Raw genomic sequence first — 23,738 nt, forward strand, 5'->3', positions numbered from 1 at the left:
TTCTTGCGGTCTCTACGGTTAGATAAAAAGGAATGATACCATGACCACCTTCTTCATCTTCGCCAGTCATTTCTTCTCCATTTCATCATGACGATCGATGCTCACTCCTTCTATTCTTGGTTGTGTCTGCGTCGTCATAGTCTTTTCTGCATCATCATGTCCAACGCCCGAAAATGCCAAAAAAAAATCCCAAACGCCGTGTCTATCTCCTGACCCCCTAATCAGGAACTCGTCTTGAACTTGAGGAAGAAGTTGAACTCGAGGGGGAATGCGGGATCGGTTACTACAATCTCCTGCCCTTCCTCAAGACCAAGCTCATTGAGTGACTTGCTCAAGTTGGGACGTGTCTGCTCTTCTAGGCCAGGGGGGAACTGCATGTACAGGGTCTTGCTCTCGGCGCGGATGGATGGCTTCTTGAGCTGGGCCTCGGGTCGTACAGCGAACGAGTCGATAAGGTCTTGCAGAGTAGTCTTGGGGTCGACTTCGAGAGGGCGGGCTTGGCGTCCGCAGACGGGGCAGTCATCCTTCTTCTCGTGCTTGAAAGTGTAGGTGTAGATGCTGTCGTTTCCCGAGTACATCATATAGTTGGACTCGAATCCCAGACATGGGGCCGAGCCAGTGGCAATCTTGAAGGCCTCGTTACAGCAGGCGGCAGCAATGATGGCATTGGTGGATGCAATGGCCGGGATAATGTTCTTGATGGTACCTTGCGTCAGGGAATACGTCACGCCCGAGATGCCAAACTCTTGGGCGCGGATCAGGGCCTTCTGGAACAGCCAGGTGACGTGCTCCGGATCATCCTTGTCGAGCTTGGGGAAAGGCTTCTCCTGCTCCCAGGCAATGACATGGGCCCACTCGATGCAGTGCTCGGGCTGTCGCGGGATCGAAGCGATGGTGCAGAGTGGGACAGCTGCACGTGGGGCGTGCATGTCCAGCTGGCACTCGATGCACGAGGTTATGGATGGTATGATGACTCTGGCCTGGCCCTTAAAGCCCTCGGTGCCGCCGTCGATGAGTGGCTTTATCGCATCGGGGTCCTTACCCTCCTCCGCGATGGACACCAGCATGGCGTTGATCCACCGACGCGCCTCGATGCTGTCCAGGCCGCAGATGATGAGCTGGAACTGGTTGTAGAACTCCTCGTCAAAGTCCTGGATGCGGTTGTTGTGCGCCGTGATGGACACGCCCTTGACCCTCTTCTGCACGAACTCGGCGGCCACCTCGGCCTTGTACTTGCCGACATCGGACTTGCGGAAGAGGAACTGCCGGTTCAGGTTGGAGATGTCGATGGTATCTGGAGAGCGCCGTGAGCTGATGGTCATGTCAGTAGCGATGGAGGGGGTGGCGGACGGACCCATGTCTATTACGTGAATGTTTTTGAATCGCGACATGGCGAGATTCTTGAGGATTTCACATCCTAGGCCACCAGCGCCGCTGTTATAGTCAGTACGAGTACGGATCGAAGCTCGGGGGGTTATAGACAGACATGACGCTGGCCAGGTTAGCACGATAGCTCCAGATAGCTCGGACGGGACGACTTACAGAACCTTGAACTTGTCAAACTGCTCGAGAAACTCGGGACCGGTAGCATCGGGGTCGGTATAGGGGCCTGGATTTCGACGAATGTGGTTGAGATACTTCCTTTTGGTTGCGGTCAGCAGGTGATGGATCGTCGACCAGGTAGCTAGCTCCCTTACCATCGTCTCTCTTCAATGTCGGCCGCTGAAGCAGGAGCCGCAGCAGCAGCAGGTTCTAGGGTATCGACGCTCATGGCCCAAAGATTCCAATCGAGCTTTCTAAAGATTGAGGGGGAAATCAGGTGTAGGAGGTGTAAGATGGGGGAGATGGTCGAGGTGCACAAGGCAGAACAGATCTGGGGGATCCGTGCGTTCGCGGGGAGCATCATGATTGCTCCAGGTGGCGCGGTGAGCTTCGGTGAGCGTCGGTGAATGTGGGGTTGACTGTCTCGGGTTGACGGTCTTTACCAGGCAGGAGCGAGAAGGAATAACGACCATATATAGGAAAAGAGAGAGAAAAGAGAGGGAAACCATGTTTGTTTATTGTTTTGATTGAAATCTCAACGGATCTATAACTGTAATCCTAAATCTGCTGATATGAGTAAGTTTTGAGAATTAAATCTGGTAGTGCAGCCCAGCTCCATGAGGAACCTGCAGTGGAAGCTTCCGTTGTGGCGGCCCGTGGCTGCAGAAGGCTCACACCCCACCAGAGCCCACTGAGGCACCAGCCAGCTTAGTATCACAGTTACCAGCTCCAGCTTGTAAACTTGACTTTGTCAACTTCAGCACTCTATTTGCATTTTAATATTTATCTCCTCACACAGCATGAGCCATTTCTAAGAACTCATTAAAAGACCTCGGGCATTTGTTGCGCATAATCGATATATGGTTTGCCAACCATCACCATGGACGACCTTCTCACCCCCGTCAGCACCACCTATCTCAAACCTCGAAACGAGCCTCAACAGCTCCTCACAGAAGTGAAGCCGATCATTGAGCATAAAAAGATCACTTCCATCTCGACTCCGGATGAAGCTTTAGACGCTCTCAAGAGCCAGCCAGATTACGACACTCTCGTCGCAGCCCTGAAATTCCTAAATGGCGACAAGCCCGCATCTGACGGCTTCTCATTCCAAACTCCAAACCCGAAGAGCGCCGCCATCGTGCATCTTCTAGTTTCTGAGATCGTGCCAAACTACTACACGCTGCTTGTTGAGGGAGCTGCTGAGCACGATGGGTCATCAGAGGAACCTCATGTTGAGCTCCTGCTACGCTGCCTCCGCAGCTCAACAGGTCTCAACGCGACCATGACTCAGATCAGAGCTCTCATTCAAGAATCACGGCTGGGCGGAAAAGAGGAGAAGCGCAGCGATATTGCTCTCAACCTTGGAATTCTCTTGGATATGCTAGCCTCTCTCCTCCATGGCTTCGAATCGATCCGCGACATATGGGCCTCGTCAGCTAAGCAGCTTACCAATGCGGGTCTTCAGAGAGTTCAGTCGCAGAAACTTGGCTCTCTACTCACAAACGGCCAGATCGTGTCCGTCTCTGCCGAGGCCCTCGAGATTGTCGGGCGTGATCGAGTGCGTAACGAGAGTCAGTGGATAGCCGATGGACTGGAGTATAGCAGATGGATGGGAAACAGCATTATTTCATGGGTCAAATCCTCACCCGGGGCCGAAGAGATAACATTCTGCTCTGATCTCTTCCAGAAGTCATTATCCCTTCATCACTCAGGTAAGATTGTATAGTATGCCTATGTTGGTCCCTTTTGCTCATCATGCCCTAGAAACTCTCATCAAGATTGCCATCGATGGACTTCTGCTTTCCAAAGGAGTCCCCCCTACTTCGTTTGTCAACCTGGCCTCCAGCCAACCACGATCATCCAAGAAAATCCTCCATCTTGTTCTACAGCATATTTCCCAGAAGCATCTCGGCCACCTGGACCTTGGCGATACATCATCCGACGAGAAGGTCTCCGCGGCTGCGAACATAATCGAGCAACTAACCCTAGATGATGAGACGAGAAAGAATATTCTGATAGACTGGTGCGCCTCATCATCCGGTGCTGGACTTGGAGATGGCATCGGTATCCGCCGTGCTGTAATAGCTGCCCTTTCACAGGACCGAGATGCTATTACGAGTGTCTTGGAGAAGTCTCTTGCTCAGTTTGGAGATGATTTGTACATAAAACATGCGGCGATACTACAGCAGGATGGTAAGATACACCTGTCAACTAGTAGGGATCCGAACCACTAACAGTTTCTAGTTCATACTCAGATCTTGCTCCTTGCTGCTGGCTATGTGCACAGGCTTTCGCCAATCAAGCTGACTCTGCTCATGCGGGCAGGCTCATACATGGCCACTATCTCCAACAGAATCGGCTCTAGCCAGGCTAGGGCGCAGTTCCTCGGTCTAGTTGTTGGAGAATCCCTCTCGGCTCTTATCGACGACAGCAAGAAACGATTGGATTTCAAGATGGAAGAGACGGAGACAGAAGAGGCACAGCAGCTCAAAAGCCTCACCAAGGTCTCTGACGCTATAGGACCCATTGAGCCCATCCTATCAAATCCTACAACAGAGACGTTAACCCAGCCTCGGAAGTCTACGGCAAAACCCAAACCTCCCCAGAAGAAGCAAAAGCAAAAGAAGAAGCCTCTTATCGCCGAGGTCAAGCCAAAGGCTATCATCGAGGAGATCGGTTCTTCTGATGAAGAAGATGACGATCTCGCTCCCTATTCCAAAGACTCCGACCCCGAGGATTCCGACGACGACGCTACACTGGTTGAGCGCAACAGACCGAAGCCTCCCGTCTACATTCGAGACCTCATCACCTTCTTCCGCGACTCAGAATCGTACGACAAGCAGAAGCTCGCCCTGCAGACCGCCCCTGTTCTCATCCGTCGCAAGGCAAACTACGGCACTGAGGTCAGCTACCATGCCGACGAGTTGGCTGGGCTGCTCGTGGGCATACAGGACAAATTCGAGATGGATGACTTTCAAGATCTGCGGCTTCAGGGCATGATTGCATTGGTGGTTTCCCAACCCAAGACCATGGCACCTTGGTTCGCGCGCACGTTCTTCGAGGGCGACTACTCCCTTTCCCAGCGAACTTCGATCCTCATTACCCTCGGTCTATCGGCGCGTGAGCTGGCCGGCTTTGAAGTATCGCAGTACCAGTCTGCTGCTGCTTTCCCATCCAAACGACTCCCTGAGAAGATGGAACAGCTCTACCTCGAGCCCGCCAGTAGTAGCAACAACAACGCCCTCCCTGCCTCCCAGCTCAAGGCACTCCCACCCAATGCCCTTGACAGCATTTCTCAATCCCTAACATCCTCCTTTCTCGCCCCTCTAGCCGCAGAAGCCGCTGACGCCAACACGGGGCCCGATATCCTAAAGCTGCAGAGCTTCACAGCACGTTACAAGTCCAAGACAAAGTCCAAGCCTCGTGTGCGCGCCATCCCCAACACCACGGCCGCCCTCCTCGCGTCGTCCTTCTTCTCGCCGCTCACGGCTCACTTCCAGGTCGCCCTCCGTTCCGCAAAGCCCATCATCCTCAACCCCGCCCTCCTGGCGCTGTATCTGCAAACCCTCGGCATCATCGTCCATGCCGCGGGACCTTCCACACTTTCGCTTCCTCAGTTGACGGCGGAGTTGTGGGATCTGCTGCTCGGCGTGAGGGTGCATGTCTTGGGCGATCTCGGTGCTATGAAGGGGTGGCTCGTGGCCATGGCTTCACTCTTAGAGGTCAACGGCGGTGACATGCGTCGACTCTGCGAAGCGCAGGGCAGGGAGGTGGTGGAGACGAGGGAGTGGGTAGCCATGGTATTCGAGAGAACGAGAGGAGAGGACGGCGGGGAGGAGAATGAGGTCAAGATGTTGGCTGCAGGCGTGTTGATCAAGTTGGGCGAGGCCATTGAGAAGTATCAGGCTTTGTTGATGGGTGACATGATTGGGTTTCAATAGGTAGTCCAGACAGAGAGGCCAGAGATGGGATCAAGACTATTATTGAGGCATTCTATTCGTGATTAAGATTCATGATCATACGTCATGTCATGCAAGGCGGCATCCGTCCCGGATCCAAGGCCCAAAGATGTTACCAGACTCATCCCGAGTGTGACCAAATTATATCATCTCTCCTACCTATCCTGGCTTGATAATGCAAACTGTGGTAGATCAGGGCGTGTCGCCGATAGACTCGACCCTGGTCGTGCTGGCTCGACGAATGGGCAGGCCTGACAGATATGTATTCGCCTGGTTGAGATGGTCGCTGAGGCTCATGGCCATACGACGAAGTTCCTCCTTGACCTGCTCAGACGACGCCTGACCCTCCATCACCTGGGGCGAAGGCGCAGTAGGAGCAGGTGGAATGAATGGCCTTTGCTGGAACGAGCGGGTGTAGTCGCCTTGAAACGATGGTGGCGGCTCCTGCAGAGGCGACGGTTGGCGGGGGATCTCAGCGATTGTTGGCTGGGGGGTGAATGACTCGGGGTCCGTATCCGCGAATTCACTCAAAGAGTATGGCCTCTCGCTGCCGTTTGTTTGCGGGGGTTGGGATGGCCCTTGTGGCGGTGGCTGCTGGGCTTGGAATAGCGGTTGTGGTTGCTGGAATGACGGCTGGGGATCGTGCCGTTGGGTGTCGTTGAGGGAGAGATCCGCGATGGCATTGGCATACTCCGAGTCATCCGATACATAGATGGAGGGTTCTCGGATAGTATTGGGCATCACATAAAGAGAGGCGTGTTTCTCTAACTCGAACGGGTTCGCTCCGCCCATTTCTGAGCCAGCTATCGAACCCACGTCCGAGTGTGATGTAGACGGTCGGGGATAATCATTGATAGGATCTGCCAGACTCATATCCAGATCGATGAGACTCCCTGACGACGCTCGGTTGTTTATCGGCGAAGGAACTGCCAGATCATTAAACTGAGAGGACGGTTGGATTGGCTCAGTGGGTGGGTGAATGAGACGGCTGGTACTTGGCCCCTGGTCATCATTGAAGGGGAACCTGAACATCTCCGGGTTCGCAGAGGCGGGCGGAGCCATGGATGGGAATTTCCAATCTTGAGTCCGCCGATTGTTGTTCAATTCCGGATCGCTGAGTGGCGGCTTGTTGTAAGATACATCTCCAAAGTCATAGTCTGTCGATGCTCTAGGATCCCCCGCCCGGATGGTGTTCATATCAACAAACTCGGAGAGGTTGCTCCCGTCCAAAGACGCGTCAAGATCAATCAGAGATTCCCTCACGCCCTGGGACTGGGACGAGTCATCTCGCAGGGGCAAGTCCGAAGCCGGGGGAGGGGGGAGGGGGAGGGGGAGGGGGATAGTCTAGGGAGGGAGGAGGGGAAACGGCCATAGTACGCTCGGGAGTTGTCCTCATAGTTCGAAATGGTATTCGGATCAAAGAGTTTCTCCAGGGGCGCCTTAACCGAAGGGAGATGCGGCGGAGGGCGTCGGCGCGACTTTGGCTTCTGGGTGCGTGACGCATCGTCGTAGCCATCTTGCCTGAGGTCGATATTAGACCCATAGACATCATAGACCGCTTGGTCATTATCCATCTTAAGGACTTGTTGATCGAATGCAGCGGTCGTACTAAAGTTCCACTCATCGTTTTCGTATCCTGTCGGCGCGAAATCTGAGGGCCCTTGAGCTCCTCCTGCAGAGAACAGAGATTTGCGGTTTCCGCCCTTAGCTTCCCACAACTTGTAACCCTTAACCAGCTGTGCGAGAGTAGATGTCGGGAACATTTCCTGCGTGTTATGTAAGTATCGATGATGTTGAACCTCCTCGATTGTTGGGCGCTTCTTGGGATCGTCCTCCAAGCAATACGCCACAAGATCCTTGAGGCCCGGTGAATATCGATCACCTTCGAGACGAGGGATATGTTGCTTCAGATAGGAGCCCAGCCTGTTGAAATCCATACCAGCCGCCACATTAGGCGGCAAGCCCGAGGCAATCTCGTAAACCATGGCACCAAAGGCCCAGATGTCTACTTCAGTGCCGTACGAGGCAGCAGGATCAAAGAGCTCGGGGGCCATCCAATGCGGCGTGCCGATGACGGTTGAACGCTTGTCAAACTTGGTCTCGATAACACCGGCAACACCGAAATCGCAGAGCTGAACGTCTCCAACCTCGGTGACGAGAATGTTTGCGCACTTGATATCTCGGTGGATAATACCCTCCTTGTGCACCCAGTGGACTGCCTCAGCCACCTCACGCAGGATGGGTATTATCCATTTCTCTTGGAGACCACCGGGTGAGGTTGGCTTCATGAGAGTAGCCACACTGCCTCCAGCGCAGTACTCTGTGATCATCCACATGGACTGGCCTACCGGCAGGGCCTCGATGACATGATTGATGTTCTTTGCGCCCGTGTCGCTCAACAACTTCAGGGCGCTGATCTCCTTGAGCAAGTCGCTGTATGTGTCGGCGAGCTTGGGGTTGGGAATGGCAGTATCACTCTCTTCAATGTCGATAATCTTGACAGCGACCAGTTGGTTTGTCGTTAGAGAAGTGGCCTTGTAGACGCGGCCGAAGCTGCCCTTGCCGATGAGCTCCGATAGGCGGTACTGAGGGGGGTCCTTTCCGGTCTTTGAGCACTGCTCGGTGACGAGCTTTTGCATCTTCTTGGCATCCTCGATGGCCTTTTGCTTGGTGACGGAGAAGTCCGGGCCTCTAACCTGGAGCGACGCCATGTTGATGGGATCTTGGTGCCCGTCTGGGGCTGGGCTGCCTGAGCCGGGGAGAAGACGGACTTGGACTTGGGGCGTTTGGCGGGACTAGAGAGCTTGGGGAAGGACTGTTTGGTTCACGTCATGGTATCCTTAGCTTGATCACGTGTCGCTAAACCGGGCGGCCGTGATCCTTGACCAGAAAGCGAGAAGCGAAGATGGAGGTGGTGTTGAAACTGAGGTCGTTGGACATGTTGGAAAGGGGCCACTCGACGCTTGTCGTTCAGTGTCTGACATGGCACGCACGAGCCTCGTGTCACAGCAGCCGCCATCCTGGTAGCCAATGGGCGGGGTGTGGCGGTGCAGGACGAGCCAAGGTAGCTAGTGAGTGTGCCAACACAATAGAAGACAACAAAGACGACGGGACGGGAATTGTCTTCAAAACAACCCCTGGCTCGGATTTTACGTCTTAGTTCCCCTCCATTATCAGTCTGACCTGAATCAAAATCAACCAACTTTTTAAGTTCTCTCGTGCTTTTGCCCAATTCGTTCACGCCACAGTTGAAACCAACACGCAAGCTAATCCTTCAAGTGCATGAGCCAGCGCAACCAACTATCGAAAGTGCCCTTCTTCGCAGCGCTAGTGCAACCAGCAAAAGTGCAATGAAAAGCAGCGAACTAAAGAAACTTCGCGTCACTTGGAGGCAGTGTGATACCAAGGACACTCCGGAGCGGGCTCTAGCTACGCAAGCGCAACCAAGACCTTAACCCCGAGGAAGCAAAAATTAAAGTCAACTTGTTTGGAAGGGCGTTGAAACCCATGCCAGGGGTTAACCTGTGCAAGAACAGATACTACACTTGATCTAAGCCGAATGGCAAAGGAAGCTGAGGAGGAAAGAAGAGAGTGCCAGAGTTGAGGAGCATGAGGGTTCTTTTATACTCGGACGCATCGTCTGTGAAGCCTTGAATCTGAGGATTGAAATACAAAACATGACGATCCCATGTCAGTGTCAATCACTCTCGTCGAATCGCTTCAGAATCCTTCCAGGCCGCAGGCAGCTGCCTAGTCAGGGCTGAGACGGGCGATCATCGCTGCCTGGAGTTTCCATGAGAACAACTGTGGGTGGGGATCGACAAGCGTACAGTACCCGATAAAGACCGGACATTTGAAGACCACGCCGACCCGGGATCTCGTTCGCCGAAGGGTCCCAGGGGTTGGGGATTCGGCCGATAAAGAGGACCCAATAGTCCAGTGCGCGATGGCGCCCGCCGTCAACTAAACAACTAGAATCGGTCACTTCGCCAAAGAACGATGCCGAGGCTTGCAGATACAGAAGCTGTCCGAGCGCGACCGAGGCAACGCGCCACGGAATGACACTGAAAGAAGTCTGTTTGATCGCGACGTTTATCGAGCCTCGAGCTCATCGCCACATGGACTGGCAAACGACATTCTGCAAATGTCTCGGGCTACTGGTCCCCCTTGTTGTCAAGGCGTGCCTTTATTTCCACGGGCTGCGAAACAAGTCCGCGGTCATGGCCACCAACTACGCCCGGGTATAGCCTCTGTTCAGCGTCAAAGCACACCTGCAGCCGCCTTCCCCAGAAGGACAAGGCTTGAAACAGAAGAGAAAGGGGCTTCACTTTGGAGAGCTTCCAATGGCCGGCGGTTTTTATGGTCCCAGCTGAATGGGCTTGGCCAACACCAAGCCAACGCCAACCGTTGGTGCCAGCTCGGAATGAGCGAGCCTGCTCTTGGTGGTTACTAATCGAGGCGCGAGGCTTTATCCGTCGATCACTTCTCGGCGGTTTGCCTGGTTTCTGCTGGTATGGCCCATCTGACCCATTCCAAGGTGCTAGGTAGTGCGGCCTGAAGACGATATCAGAGTTGGAAGCAATACCGAGACCATCGAAACCACTACGAGCATGACAAATATCGACTCGAATCGTTGAAACACACATCGGCGGTAGGTCCCGACGTTGTTCGGGTTGGCGTCATGTATTCATCTCCCTCATCACAAGCAAAAAAGCCCTCTACTAAACAACCTCCTAACGGAAAGCCTCTCCATCTCAGCCATCACCTCCCAAGATCGCGGTCACCTTGACTAGTCCCGTCAAAGCCCGGCCCCTAGCCTCGACTCCCCGCGACGCCGATCTCATTCTCCACGTCCGTGCCCCCTTTTTCCCTTTGAGATTCACGAGTCAGTACCTGCATCTGCATCGATCCCCCTGGCTGGGAGTGTGCGAGAGAGTGTGCGAGTGCTGAACGGTGCGCCCTTGATGGTGTTCGTGATAGGCTCGAGTCACACCTCACCTCGTCATCGGATGCTCGGCTTACATCTGGCGCGAATTGTTGGATCGAAGGGCCTCTGAAATGCTACTACCGATACGGCAGCTACCTTACTGTAGCTAGTCCTGCCCGGCAGGTGGGAGGGCGCATGAGGGCTGGATCCCACGCTCAGGGTCGTTCAAGTATTACAGTACATAGTAGATGAGGATCCTCAAAAAGAAGCTTGTTCCGTGTCGAGGCTTGAATCCCCTGGCCTCTTTCGTCTGTATCTATCTTCAGTATCTATCATTTAGTTTCCCATCTCCTTCTTGATGACTGCCGGACTCCATGCCGCCCGAAGCCCAGCAGCATCACCACCATCATCATGGCAACCATAGGTGAAGAGTACTTGAAGGCGCACTCGGAAAGCGAGTCCATCGCGCCTCTACCAGCCAGCCTCCGCAACGGTCTCATCGCCATCTCCGTCTTTGCTCTGCTCTCCTTCCTCCTCGCCTCAACTCTGTTTCTATACTTGACCTACAAGCTCCTGGCATGGCACATCCAGAAAAAGACTCGCGCCGACAACATCGCGAGAAACATCCCCGACCCTGAACCCGTGACCGACTTTACTTATCAGGAGGGGCCATTTGGGCCTCAGGGGCAGTCTTCGAGGGCAGTACACGGCCAGAGCGCCGATCGCATCAAGGCTGCCGGAAACAACCCTCCCAACCAGTTCCTCATCCTCGTCTTCAACCTCATCATCGCCGATATGCACCAGGGCGCTGCCTTTCTTCTGAGCGTCACCTGGATTCAAAAGGGTGGCATCTTTATTCACACTCCTACCTGCTTTGTTCAAGGTCTCTTTGACTCCAACGGGGACTTGTCATCCAGTTTATTCATTACAGCCATTGCCGTCCACACATATCTCTCCGTTGTTAAAGACTATCGACCACCCCAAAGGATTTTGTATGCAGCCATTATAGCCATATGGATATTTGTCTACTCGCTAGCCATTATCCCTTTGCTGGCCACAAATAATGGCAGGAATGTCGGGGGTTACTATGTTCGCGCAGGTCCATGGGTAAGTCTCCTATCAAGGAGGTCACTCATCGATGGCTACTATACTAACACGATTCAAGTGCTGGATTAACGACGCCTACGAGAATCTTCGACTACTCACTCATTACCTTTTTGTTTTCCTTTCTCTCGTCACAACCAGTGTTCTCTACATCGCCATATACATATCGCTTAGACGACAGGCCAAGGAGACCGCAGAAAAAGACGGCTCGAATAACACTCGAGTCAGGTTCAACCACAACCCGGCCTTTCTTGTGTACCCTCTGATCTACGTCATGTGCACTCTTCCACTCGCCCTTGGCCGTATCGCCACCATGGCTGGCGCCCACGTTCCTATGGGATACTACTGCTTCGCTGGAACCCTCATCGCCAGCAACGGATCCTTTGATTGTCTGCTGTTCGGCACGACCCGACATGCCATTGTTTTCGGTTCCAAAGACGATGTCGATATTGAGGACACGGGCCTCGAGACCTTTGCCTTTATGCGTACCCCTGCCCACCGGTACGGCAACACTGTCTGGATCCAAGGCGGAGAGTCCCATTCCGGCGGCATGGGCGGAGTTGGAGGATGGTGGCACCGACTGGGGAGCAGGTCTGACAAGGTATCAGGAGCCCTGCGCACCCGGACCCTCAGCCAGGAGTCTCTGAGGAGTGCAGCACGCAACGAGATGGCGATCCAGATGGACGTGGTCACGTCCGTGGCGGTGGAGATTGAGGTGGACAAGGATAGAGATCCGAGATTCCCTGACCCGTCGATGAGCCAGACTCCATCGCTGAGCAGCGGAGAGAAGCATGTCATGAGGAGTTTATAGGGCAGGCCTTTGTGACTCGCTCAGACCCCATTCATTATTTGATTGAGGGTACCGAGACATGCTGTATATAGACCAATGACGCCTGTCCATACGTACCTAGATACCCAACATTCTGTACTCTTGGATCATATCATAACCAAGATCTAGTCTTTAATCTAAGCAATTTCTATCAAGACATCTCTATAAAACAAGCCCTGTGAAGCCTTCTACCACACCACACACTCTGTCTGGATAAGCTTACTTGGTGTCACGAAGATCCCTTTAGCCTCTCAACCATCTTGCCATGCACCCCTTTCCACCCATCCTCGCACGAACCTTTGACCACACCCACAAGCAATCTAGAACATGCAATGACGACATCCTCGACGATCTCGCACCTCCCATCTTCTGCCTCCTCGATCTGCCACACCGTCTCCAGTACCATGCCCATCGGACCTCTCATACGGATGAAGACCCCCCTCTCAAGGTTAAAGAACTCTGCAGTGCTCACAACGTCGGAGTCCCAGAGGCCCGCCGGTAGGGCATGCACCCTGTCTGTGATTGAATAGCACTTGGGCGAGGCGACGACGGGCTGGCCCCCGGGAGGAGGTGCAGGCGCCGGATCCTGGGGCGTCTGCAGAGTCTCGTACTTGATCATGTGAGGATCGCACTTGATGAAGAACTCGTGGTCGTGCAGCATCTCGACACCCTTGGACGCTGGGATGCCGGCGGGGATGGCTGAGACGTGCCGGATCTGGGCGGTGGTCCGGAACATGTTTTCCTCGAGGAGAAATAAAGAGGCGTCACGGACGTGGCGAAAAGCTCATGTGGCTGCAGATGTTGGAGGGAGGGCTGGTTATGGTTTTGCGCGGGCGTTTTAATGTGTTGATTGCGGGATGATGCTGTAACTGTACCGCTGAGCCAGTGACAGGTTTGGGGTTGAAGGGTAGAGGCTGAAGATGGCGGCGGAGGTGGCCCTGGTTTTAAGAGCGAGACATCATAGCGTAGCGCATGGTAGAGTAGCATTTGCCCGGGTTAGAGGCATGGGGATTCCAGTTTCATGGGAGGAGAGATGCAACCCTCATCTCCTCATGTTGCGCCTCGGTGGTGATTAACTACAGTAGCTGCGGCTGTGGTTACAGCCCGGACGGCTATTGTCTCGTCTTGTCTGAGCGTCGATGCGTTGATGCTTGTCAACTCGTGATGGCACGGGTCGAACCGCAGTGATTGTTGTGAGGATATCGTGATTATGACGGGCAAGATGATTGTACGAATATTAAATACGAATTCTGCATCAGACACTCCAAGAAGGACTCATATTAAGGGCATGTGCTCTTCTTTTCCCTTCTCATCATGTCCAGGTCTGTTCAGACTTAAAAGTGGTCATTGCTTCGCCAAGGAATTCAACGACGAGCCATGGCTAAAGTATAAAACAAATCAAACAACAAGGCTTGAAAAGATGAATAAAGTAAAACTGACAATTTTCTTCCATCGAAATCAATGGACAATAGCACAATTCCATTCAAGTTGCCAAGAATTGTATACACGTTGAGATAATTGCAGTGCAAATGGTTGCCTACGATCGTCAGGGCACTCATGGCGATCCCTGACACACACCCACGTAGACGTCATGTGACTTCGCGATTCCCACTTTGCCTCCCAGCGCGGTCTCGCGTGTAGCGTTAACCCCCATCCCACTTTGACTGATTCTCGTGCTCCTCGCAAGTCGTTGTGTCTGCCTCTTGGGCGTTAACCCCCATCTCAATCCTTCCCGATTAGGCTGTTCTTAGATTTTTCATGCAATAATTCAACGCCCCTAGTTTCCGCCGTCTCAAATCACCCTTAACAATGGTTACGTCAACCAAATCCAATCGATCCCGCACACCGAGGAAGCCCGCTTCCAACTTCTCAAAAAAGCCCGTCAAGGCCAACCAGAGCATCCTCAGCTTCTTTAAAAAGGAAGGGAAGCAAGAAACTTCGCTTTTCTTAGGTGCCGCACCACAAACCGTCGATGATGAAGACATTTACACTGCCGACGACACGGCTCGATACAACGAGGATGAATCGCCCAGCAAGAGAAGGAAGCTAAGCGAAGAACCCGAAAATGCGACAAAGAAGGAGACCATTATAAAATCTGAGACGGTGGTCACGGTGGATCAACCCTCGTCGCCTCCCAAGGCAGAGAATGGTATACGGCCAAAGCAACCCAAGCCCAAGATCAAGACCCCTTTTGTGATGGACTCGGATAGCGAGGACGAAGGCGAGGACGAACCGGAGACAAAAACCGCCGACAAGAAAAATGAAGAGACTGGCCAATGTATAAAGCTACCCCCAAATCACGAGGTCCAAATGGACGGTTTTGCTAAGGACGACAACAAGGACGCAGAAAGCAGGACCCCCACGTTGAAACAGGACGGCTCGACATACGAACAATTCGATAACCTCCAGGATATCCCCGATGAAGACCTACTCGATTTAGACGACCTAGAAGGCGAAGAGACACGTGAGATGCGGTTCATGAGGGAGCAAGCCCGGCTCGAGGCCGAAGAAGCCGGGAGCGTCGAGCATGAAGATTTTGCAGACGACACCCTCGATGATGGTTCCATGATAGAGAGTTGCCCTATTTGCAATGGGAGTCTGGCCGGTATCTCGACGGATGAAGCAACTCGACATGTCAACTCTTGCCTCGACGGAAATCCAATCCCCTTATCAAACATGGAGAACCAAGCCCCGAAAAAGCCACCAGAGTCCCCGAAGGCGGAGTCGACTGAAGTCGTCAAAAGGTTTGAGCGGGCTGCTATTCCTAGACCCGGCCAAGCCAATCCTTTCAAGATGAACCCCTCAGGCTCCGCACCTAAATCAGCATTTGCAAAGCTCATGTCAAATAATGCAGAGGATTCGGCGTGGGCAGAAGCCGCTGCGGCTGAACACTCTTCTCGAGGGAAGCAGGCTTATGAGAGAACGTGCCCCTTTTACAAGATCATGCCAGGATTCTCCATCTGCGTCGATGCCTTTCGTTATGGCGCTGTCGAGGGTTGCAAGGCGTACTTTTTGAGCCACTTTCACAGCGACCACTACATCGGCCTAACAGCGAAATGGAGACACGGGCCTATATACTGCAGCAAGGTCACTGGCAGTCTAGTCAAGCAACAGCTTCGAACGGCAGAGAAGTGGGTTGTCGAGCTAGAATTTGAGAAGCCCTACGACATCCCCGGAACTGATGGGGCGTCGGTCACCATGATACCTGCAAACCACTGTCCAGGAAGCTCCCTGTTCCTCTTTCAGAAGAACATGAAGCATGGAATAGGCAGTCGAGTTCAGCGCATCTTGCATTGCGGAGACTTTCGGGCTTGTCCTGCTCAAGTCCAGCATCCATTACTCAAACCAGAGATCGTCGACTCCATCTCAGGAAAGGTCAAGCAACAGAAGATTGACATCTGCTACTTGGACACGACATATCTCAATCCCCGTTACTCGTTCCCGCCCCAAAACGACGTCATCAAAGCCTGTGCCGACTTGTGCGGATCAATGTCGCCTGACCCAGACTGCAAAGATGATGTATGGGACAAAGCCAGTGCCCAGGGAACTCAGGGTGTCAGCAAGTTCTTCAAAGGCCCAAAGTCCAACGAAGCAGGGAAAGACGGTGCCAAGAAAGGACCTCGGAAGCGGTTGTTGGTAATATGCGGTACCTACTCGATCGGCAAGGAACGCATCTGCATCTCCATCGCCAAGGCATTGAAGTCCAAGATCTTTGCATCACCCGGAAAGATCAAGATATGCAAGCAACTTGGCGACCCGGAGCTGACGGCTCTGCTTACTTCTGACCCCCTCGAGGCACAGGTTCATATGCAGATGCTCATGGAGTTACGCGCCGAGACTCTCCAGGAGTATCTGAACAGCTACAAACCTCACTTCAGTCGCATCGTGGGCTTTCGCCCCAGTGGTTGGAACTTCAGGCCTGCTGGCAAGGCTATCGGGGCGAATACTTCACCTGGAAGCATCCAGACAGAGCAGATCCTTCACGGCAAGGGTTGGCGAACCCGTTTTGGATACAAAGACTTTGTGCCGCAGAGGGGTAGCACCAAGGAAGCCATGTGCTTTGGCGTACCATACTCAGAACACAGCAGTTTCCGGGAGCTGGCTATGTTTGTCATGAGCTTGAGGATTGAAAGGGTGGTCCCAACCGTCAACGTGGGTAGCGAGCAGTCTAGGAAAAGAATGAAGGGTTGGATAGATCGTTGGATGGCAGAGAGGAGAAGGGGAGGCATTGTAGTGCCGCTTATCGAAGGTGAAGGCGATGGGAAGATATTAGAAAAGGATTTTTGGGATGGTAAATCGGGCAAGGGAGGGGGAGCCTATTGGTAGTGAAATGGTTGTAGGATAGGACCGTGTGTACAGTAGCCTGTAAAGTACAGCCTCGTTTGGCCATCTAATGTCTCGTCATGACAGCATCACAAGCACGGAATGGGAAAAGAAGAGCATTTCATTATCCATATCAGGAGCCAACGCCACATGAATCCCCCTATTGCCACTCCATGTTATCCATGCATCTCTCCCTTGTTGGGAATCTATTCCATGACACGTCGCTTTGCTTTCATAACACCCTGTTTATTTGGCCTTTGCCTGCTGAGCCGCAGCTTCTGTAACGTATCCAGTCAGTCTCGTCTCGTCGACAAAGAGTCAGAGTTACTTACCCCTTCGGGTGGCATCCTCCAGCAGCTGCGTGTCCACCGACGCAGCGGGGAGGTGGACATATCTCACCACGGAACCACGGATGAAGACGTTCTTAACGGAGCTCTATTACAAGGTCAGCGCTGTAAAAATTGGTAAGAGTAAAGGGGGCGCACCATGTGGGGGTACTTGAGCTCCTCGACAACCTGGATGTCGTCGAGCTTGATGTTGAGGTACTGGTCCACGCTCTTGAGGATGCCCTTGAGCTGGATGTCGTTCTTGAGCTCGACCGTGACCTCGTGGTCGATGAGGGTCTTGAAGAAGCTTGAATATTTATGTCAGAACGTGAACAGGTGTGAAAGGTTACATTGGGAAGGGGGTGAATGAGTACCTGAAGAAGAGCATCTTGTCGGCGGTCGAGGGTGAGTGAGAGAATGAGCCGGGGTATCTGAGCCTCGCAACGCCTTGGTGTTACGCTTAAATGAGATTTTTATCCGTGTGCAAGAGGTAGAGGGCCTTCTTGATTGGTTCACGGACTTTAACGGCGTAAAAGAATGGTTCAGATGAGGACGTGGGCGATTTAGTTGGTTGGTGGTGCAGGATCTCCATCATGAACGCCTAGGCACACGACGGTGATGGTCACGTGACGGTATCAAACTCTCAATCACTCCCCATCAGGGCACATCACTCGCGAATCAAGTGGTAATTCAGAGAAAACAAGCAAATGTGACTTGGTGTTATAAATACAATTCCTATGCTTGGATCTCCTATTGTCAATTCTATCGGGCATTCAGTCTACTTCATATTCACTCTGTAGTTACACAGTCCTTGAACAGGACGAACCATACAACTCCCCTTCCCGCGCCTTGGTACACCTCCCCTGGATGTGGACAAACATCTCAGGAACATGTCAAATGGCATTTTCTTTATGCAGCAGCGAGTACCTTGTTTCCCATATGCACGCCCTCGCTTTCCAATACAGCTGGGCCACACAGTAAAAAGCGCTCCCGTGCCCAGTTCATGCGCTACGTTGTGTAGTTAAATCAATCGAGATCCATGCCCCTTCCCAACGCCATGCAAAGCCCAGTAAATGGTGGTTTTCACTTCCCTCCTTTCGTGATTTCGTGACATTAGTCATGGCGGATTTAGGCCACATAGCGGTACAGTGATGGCATGCCGTCCTCGTCAGGTCGCTCCAGGTACTCTCTCGCGATGAGATCCTCGATACGCTTCTTGATGAGGGACACTTCGGGTCGGAACCGGCCAGAGAGCTGAGTGAGAACTTCGCTGACGAGCTGTGAGTGGCTGAGTTCCTTGCGGGACCTGTAGCTGGTTAGTATGCTCGTATGCGCGTGGTTCACGATCCCAAATACGTACTTCATGATTCTCACAACCGCCGCGTCAACAATGTGGGCTCTCGTCTGGTTGTTCTTTTCCTCAGTCTTCTTTCTCTCGCTCGTGTCCTCAACCTTGGATACTGCGTTGATGATGGGCGCCTTGATTCTGATCGTCTTGCTCTGGAAGGAGGCGTTGAAGGAGAATTTGTCAGTGGGCTTCACCGACTTGGACAGGGGCTCCTTGGCCAGGACGCGTGATTTGGGTGCCACAGCAATGGCCGTTAGAGTTCGCATAAGATCCGGGGTCGAGATGTTGGTCTTGGCTTGAATCTCCTCAAAGCTGAGAGACTCGCCCTCGGCCAGGTCGTTGAAGAGTAACAGAACAACCATGCCAAAGGTTGGCACATTGATCTCATATCTTCGCTCCCGAGACAACGGACCAGATTTGCCAGGGATAGCCGGGAATGTACACTTGACATCGGCACTTCCAGTTGTGCCAATCCAGGTGAGCTTGCGTCCGTTGCGGTTGGTAAGATAGAACTGCTCGAAGCTCGCTTGTAGTCGTTGCACCTCAGGTGGGTATTCGCACGTCACCCGAGAACCCTCGCCAATCTGTGCAGTTCGACCCATAACTTCAGGAGGCCAATAGTTTGTCGTGAGCACGTTGATGTTGAGATCTATGACCTTGGCACCGTCACCAACGTTGCGGATGTGGTCTCGGTAGCCGCTGCTAAGATCAGAGGAAGTGGCCAGGTCTCTGAACATGCCCTCAAACTTGCTAGTGAACTGCTGGCCCATTTCTTGCTTCATCCGAGAAATGATTTGTTTTTCCACGTCATGACTCTCCGACTTTCCGTGGAGAAGTCGTCGTGCCAGGTGTCTCTGGTAATACGTCTGGAACAGGTCCCTATCCTGCAGGTACCGAATCAGAACAATTGCCTTTTCAAGGACGACATCAACCTCAGCCTCCGTCTTGCCCTTGATGCCTCTCTTCAGATTATCATCGATAAACAACGAGACGTATTCAGAGCACCGAGCAAACATGTTGATAAAGTCGGAGAAGCTCTTGGTCAGGGCGCTCTGGATGATCAAGTCGTTCTGGAAGCACTGCGTCCAGAGAGCATCAAACTTGTCCTTCAGACGCAACACATCATCCACCCACTTGACAGCAGCAGCTGTCTGCTGCGCAGCAGGGTTCAAAGTCTTTGCCTTGTCTCCTTCGCCACCATCCTCGCCTTCACCATGGCCAGTCGAGAAATCGGTGCTCTTGAGGTTTTTCTCAATCTCCAAACCAAGCTCAACCACACGGTGCTGCAGGATTTCTTTAAGTGCCGTTTTCTTAGGGTCGACTCGCGAGATAAGACGGTAAAGGATAGAGAGTTCGTCAATCTTGTCGTTGTCGATCATCCACCTCAACCCGCTCCCTTCCAGCGCGAGGAACTCGGACATGTGGGCGACAATGAGCTCCTGGTCGATGGTTTCCGTAACCTTTGGTAACGTCTCCAACTCAATCGTAGTCCCGCACCGGTCAATTTCCTCGTTTAGTCGCTGCTGCGTGTGTCGAAGCCAGGTGCCGGCATCTGACTCACGTAAAAGCTTCTTGCCTTCCGCGGCATAATACGCTTTGCTGTTGGCGAGGAATCGAGGCTCGAATACGGTGAGGTATAATTTGTCGTTCTCGCTCTCCTCTTCGGTCTCGTAGAGACAACTAAGCATACGACTGCAGCTTCGAACGAGGTTTCTGTCGATAATATCTCCCTCGCGCTCCATATCGATCTGGTCAAGGATGACGGATATCAGGATATCAATGACGGTATCCTTGGTGTTGGAGTTCAGGCAAGAACGTAGGATGTGATCTCGGAAGAGGGCGATGGTGGTGGCGAAGATGGGTACTCGCTGAGCCTCGAGATGTGAATAGCCTCGATCGAGGTACATGAGAATATCGGCCGTCATGTTCATCGACATGTTGTGATCCTCCCACGTGTCTCGTAGTCCCTTGAGGAACTTTTCTCCCGTTTGACGTCTCTCGTTGACCGACGTCACCGATGTTCGCTCGACGCCGATGTTGATCAGGCTCGTGGTAACGAGGTCTCGGATCTTGGGGATGACATGATCGGCAAACCACTGCTCTTCGAAAGCCTTGACCCGATCATACAAGGCCTCACCTTTCTTCTTAAGAACAATTTTGTAGGCTGCGCGATAGAGTTCTTCGAAGGACAGTCGGCTGCAGTTCTTCTGATGGATGTCGCGGAGGGCCTCCTTGAGCATGTTCCAGCAAGCCTCAAAGTCGCCTCCTTCGTCGCGTTCGTTCGGCTATAACGGTGAGATCAGCATACTTCACCAAGCACATAGCCTCCCCTTGCATAGGTTGAATTCTTGACATGTCCGTGGAAGGGCGCTTTCCAGACTTACACGCACGATGCGACGAGGGGGCCGAATCCGCCCAGCTCGTGCGCCAGATCCGCCTCTTCCGGATATCATGTTGCCGTGCCCAAGATCTCTCGAGATGTCGTCGTCAAGTAGCAAATTAATGCAGGCAGAGCGCGTTCGCGTGGCTCGGGTTGGCTTGAACTCAGAGGATAGTGGGGTAACGGTAGAGGGGAGTCGGTCTCGAGGCGGGGGTAGCAGGGCCGCTGCGCTACAGGCAAAGAAGCAAGAGAGAGTCAGTTAATGCAACGGAACGGAGGATTCTGACCCCGAGTATCCAGCGGATGGTCCAGGGGGAGAAGAGGAAACTCGGGGCACAGGCATCAGGCGAGCTTCGTGAAGGATGACATGCTCAGGATTGACGAGACGAGGCTGCAATCCAATTTATGGGTGGCCATTCGGTCTCCAGCAGGTCCGCGAACTGGGTTACTGAGCGCCCCGAACTTCTTATCGATAAGGCCGCCCAATTAACTTTGGTCTGGGGCAGCATGTGGGCGCTTACCCGAAGCTCACCCGGTCACGTGGGGAACTCTCAAGCAAACATCGACCTTGCCTTCCAGCACCAGAAACGTCACGTGCACCTCCAGCTCCCGAACCTTGATTTTTCCGACCGACTTTCTCGAGGCCGTGTTGCAGCCTCAGCCTCACGCCGAATCCACGACGCGCGCGAGACCCAACCTCGACCGACCGACTTTTAGAGCATTCACCACTCAACATCTATTAGCGGTCGAAGTGCATTTTACATTATAAGCCGCCAAGATGAAGCTCGTTCGGTAAGCTCGAACCCCCTTCCATATCATGCGCCGCGCCGCAGTTGGGAGATTATGCTGAGCTTTCTCTTTCAAGCACGAGCTCCTGGGCTAACATGGCACGACCAGATTTCTGATGAAATGCGCCAACGAGACGGTGACAATTGAGCTGAAGAATGGTACGGGAGCAGCATACCCCTCATTCACAAACTCTCGAGCTTAACACTGACCTTGGTACAGGCACCATCGTCCACGGCACCATCTCCTCCGTCTCCCCCCAGATGAACACCGCCCTCCGCAACGTCAAGATGACGATCAAAGGCCAGGACCCCGTATCCCTCGACACCATGAACATCCGAGGCTCCACCATCCGATACTTTATCCTTCCCGACTCGTTACCCCTCGACACCCTCCTCATCGACGATGCGCCCAAGCCCAAGAACAAGGCCCGCAAGGAGGCCGAGCGGGGCGGTGGCCGAGGGCGCGGCAGGGGTGGCGGCAGAGGACGTGGTCGCGGCCGCGGACGGGGAGGACGACCTTAGAATGGCTACACGGATGGCACCAATGGCCACACGAATGGGATCAATGGTCAGACGAATGGGTATACAGACGGAGAGATGAATGGGAGAAGGTCGAGTAGGGCTTGAAGAGTTCGGGACCGCGGACGGGGCGCGACGACGTGAGGGGTTTTATCAAACGGTATCGCGACGATATCAACTATTCACCAATGGATTGGCGTTCGGGATGCTTGGCCCTAAAAACTGTATGAATCATCGGCGGGTGGGTATCGCTTGTTTGGTATGGAAAGATATCTGAATACATGCTCTTGCACGCCTCCAACCCGGCATCTCCTTCGCTATACCTGTTCCCCCGCTGGGTTCGCATAGTCTCGCCATATTCGCACGATCTGCAGTTTCTCCCAGCCAGCCTGCTTGCCGCTGGTCCCCACGGTAAGAGTCCGCCATTCAGGTCCGAATCCTTGGATGCGCTGCTTAACCTCTTCAGGCTTGTTCTGGGCACAGAAGAGGATGTAGGCACATCCACGACGAGAGAGGACTTGCGGTAGCCCTTCGATAAGCCTGTCAGTTGTCTCCATGCCATCCAGACCACCCGCGTACGACAGTGCTAAGAGATACGAGTCGTCGTCGAAGGAGGGTTTCGCGCTCACGGCCAGATTGTCTGCGGCAAACGACTCGGGCCGGGCAGGCATCTCAGGCGTGGGCACATACGGCGGGTTGAAGATGAGAACGTCAACAGAGCCCTCACGCCAAGGAGTGACGAGATCGCCCATGCACGAGCCCAGGTACAAGCCGTGGGTGTCGGCATTGTCAGACTCGGCCTTGCCAACGGTGCCGACAGTGGCACGGCAGGCAAATGCATTCATGTCGACGCCCGCGGTGAGGATGTTGCGTGTGCCAAAGAGGGTCTGCGCGTGGGCGTTGACGAAAGCGAGGACGACTCCTGAGCCAGTGCCGACCTCCACCACAAGGGGAGCAGCATCCGGGAAAGCTTGGTTGAGAAATGCGGTTTCTGTTGTGGATGAAAGCGTATCTAGGAGGAGGTAGGAGTCCTCTGCGGGTTCATAGACTCGCTCGTAGGGGACGTGAGAAGTGTCCGGGGTCGGTAACATGGTGTATGGTATTGGGGAGTTGTGAAGCTTCATAATCTGCACGATGAGAAAAACTATCATGGCGGAAAGTGGGCGCGGCACGTGATGCTGCTGGAGTTCAAGTATCAGAACCGTCAATATCAACCAAGAGGAAAACAAACATGGGAAGAGCAATGAATTGTTGAATTGCAGATGTCTCGATGATATGCAATGTCGAAACATGAAGTCGTATCGAGAATATGTATAGGACCTCTTCAGGGCTTCGATCACAACCCAGCTTTGGACACTCTTAACTTGAATCCTGCTGCAACAAGTCATATTGACCCTCCATCGTCACCCATCCGTTCATCATGGCTCGATGAAAATCCTCAAAGAACCGCACACTTCATTTCGCAACCCCAATCATCTCTTCCAGGTCCAACCCCCCACTTGATCCCCCATCCCATACCCTCAACCATCCGGACCAGGTTGCGGTCGTACTCGCCGTGGAGATCGCAACGAGGGCAGGGTCGGCTCTTCGTGCGATAGTATTTGGGAGGTTGCTTGGCCGTGCCGTCGCAAAAGGTCGGGCAGTTGTTGAGACCCATGAGCGGCTCGCAGGGCTCCGTGAGGACGACCCAGAT

General features: G+C 53.4%; 11 protein-coding genes across 11 annotated transcripts; 4 read left to right on the top strand and 7 right to left on the bottom strand.

Moving 5' to 3' along the window:
- Nucleotides 1-221: 221 nt before the first annotated feature.
- LRP88_08513 (NEDD8-activating protein UBA3) lies at nt 222-1,903 on the bottom strand (the record flags this gene model as incomplete). The annotated part of the gene is made up of 4 exons (XM_083245017.1): nt 222-1,294; nt 1,355-1,434; nt 1,543-1,641; nt 1,698-1,903. 4 exons carry the CDS (start codon nt 1,901-1,903, stop codon nt 222-224), a joined length of 1,458 nt encoding a protein of 485 aa, XP_083099511.1.
- A 519-nt stretch (nt 1,904-2,422) lies between these two features.
- Nucleotides 2,423-5,483, top strand: LRP88_08514 (telomere length regulation protein-domain-containing protein; the record flags this gene model as incomplete). The annotated part of the gene is made up of 3 exons (XM_083245018.1): nt 2,423-3,254; nt 3,307-3,735; nt 3,787-5,483. 3 exons carry the CDS (start codon nt 2,423-2,425, stop codon nt 5,481-5,483), a joined length of 2,958 nt encoding a protein of 985 aa, XP_083099512.1.
- A 210-nt stretch (nt 5,484-5,693) lies between these two features.
- Nucleotides 5,694-6,563, bottom strand: LRP88_08515 (uncharacterized protein; the record flags this gene model as incomplete). The annotated part of the gene is made up of 1 exon (XM_083245019.1): nt 5,694-6,563. The coding sequence occupies one exon, from the start codon at nt 6,561-6,563 to the stop codon at nt 5,694-5,696; it is 870 nt and encodes a 289-aa protein (XP_083099513.1).
- Nucleotides 6,564-6,760: 197 nt separating this feature from the next.
- Nucleotides 6,761-8,212, bottom strand: LRP88_08516 (uncharacterized protein; the record flags this gene model as incomplete). The annotated part of the gene is made up of 1 exon (XM_083245020.1): nt 6,761-8,212. The coding sequence occupies one exon, from the start codon at nt 8,210-8,212 to the stop codon at nt 6,761-6,763; it is 1,452 nt and encodes a 483-aa protein (XP_083099514.1).
- Nucleotides 8,213-10,839: 2,627 nt separating this feature from the next.
- LRP88_08517 (uncharacterized protein) lies at nt 10,840-12,343 on the top strand (the record flags this gene model as incomplete). Its single annotated transcript, XM_083245021.1, has 2 exons — nt 10,840-11,535; nt 11,594-12,343. The coding sequence occupies 2 exons, from the start codon at nt 10,840-10,842 to the stop codon at nt 12,341-12,343; spliced, it is 1,446 nt and encodes a 481-aa protein (XP_083099515.1).
- A 247-nt stretch (nt 12,344-12,590) lies between these two features.
- LRP88_08518 (uncharacterized protein) lies at nt 12,591-13,097 on the bottom strand (the record flags this gene model as incomplete). Its single annotated transcript, XM_083245022.1, has 1 exon — nt 12,591-13,097. The coding sequence occupies one exon, from the start codon at nt 13,095-13,097 to the stop codon at nt 12,591-12,593; it is 507 nt and encodes a 168-aa protein (XP_083099516.1).
- Nucleotides 13,098-14,170: 1,073 nt separating this feature from the next.
- Nucleotides 14,171-16,687, top strand: LRP88_08519 (DNA repair metallo-beta-lactamase-domain-containing protein; the record flags this gene model as incomplete). The annotated part of the gene is made up of 1 exon (XM_083245023.1): nt 14,171-16,687. One exon carries the CDS (start codon nt 14,171-14,173, stop codon nt 16,685-16,687), a length of 2,517 nt encoding a protein of 838 aa, XP_083099517.1.
- Nucleotides 16,688-16,930: 243 nt separating this feature from the next.
- LRP88_08520 (Sm-like protein LSM2) lies at nt 16,931-17,398 on the bottom strand (the record flags this gene model as incomplete). The annotated part of the gene is made up of 4 exons (XM_083245024.1): nt 16,931-16,962; nt 17,017-17,119; nt 17,170-17,317; nt 17,385-17,398. 4 exons carry the CDS (start codon nt 17,396-17,398, stop codon nt 16,931-16,933), a joined length of 297 nt encoding a protein of 98 aa, XP_083099518.1.
- A 740-nt stretch (nt 17,399-18,138) lies between these two features.
- LRP88_08521 (Cullin) lies at nt 18,139-20,811 on the bottom strand (the record flags this gene model as incomplete). Its single annotated transcript, XM_083245025.1, has 3 exons — nt 18,139-18,316; nt 18,371-20,643; nt 20,743-20,811. 3 exons carry the CDS (start codon nt 20,809-20,811, stop codon nt 18,139-18,141), a joined length of 2,520 nt encoding a protein of 839 aa, XP_083099519.1.
- Nucleotides 20,812-21,516: 705 nt separating this feature from the next.
- Nucleotides 21,517-22,048, top strand: LRP88_08522 (mRNA splicing protein SMD1; the record flags this gene model as incomplete). Its single annotated transcript, XM_083245026.1, has 3 exons — nt 21,517-21,530; nt 21,636-21,685; nt 21,747-22,048. The coding sequence occupies 3 exons, from the start codon at nt 21,517-21,519 to the stop codon at nt 22,046-22,048; spliced, it is 366 nt and encodes a 121-aa protein (XP_083099520.1).
- A 314-nt stretch (nt 22,049-22,362) lies between these two features.
- Nucleotides 22,363-23,136, bottom strand: LRP88_08523 (S-adenosylmethionine-dependent methyltransferase; the record flags this gene model as incomplete). The annotated part of the gene is made up of 1 exon (XM_083245027.1): nt 22,363-23,136. One exon carries the CDS (start codon nt 23,134-23,136, stop codon nt 22,363-22,365), a length of 774 nt encoding a protein of 257 aa, XP_083099521.1.
- Between the last annotated feature and the right edge of the window lie 602 nt (nt 23,137-23,738).

The sequence above is a fragment of the Fusarium phalaenopsidis genome (assembly GCF_050370095.1).
Source record: "Fusarium phalaenopsidis strain FUZ10S chromosome Unknown contig_32302, whole genome shotgun sequence".
In the NCBI taxonomy this organism is placed as follows: Eukaryota; Fungi; Ascomycota; class Sordariomycetes; order Hypocreales; family Nectriaceae; genus Fusarium; species Fusarium phalaenopsidis.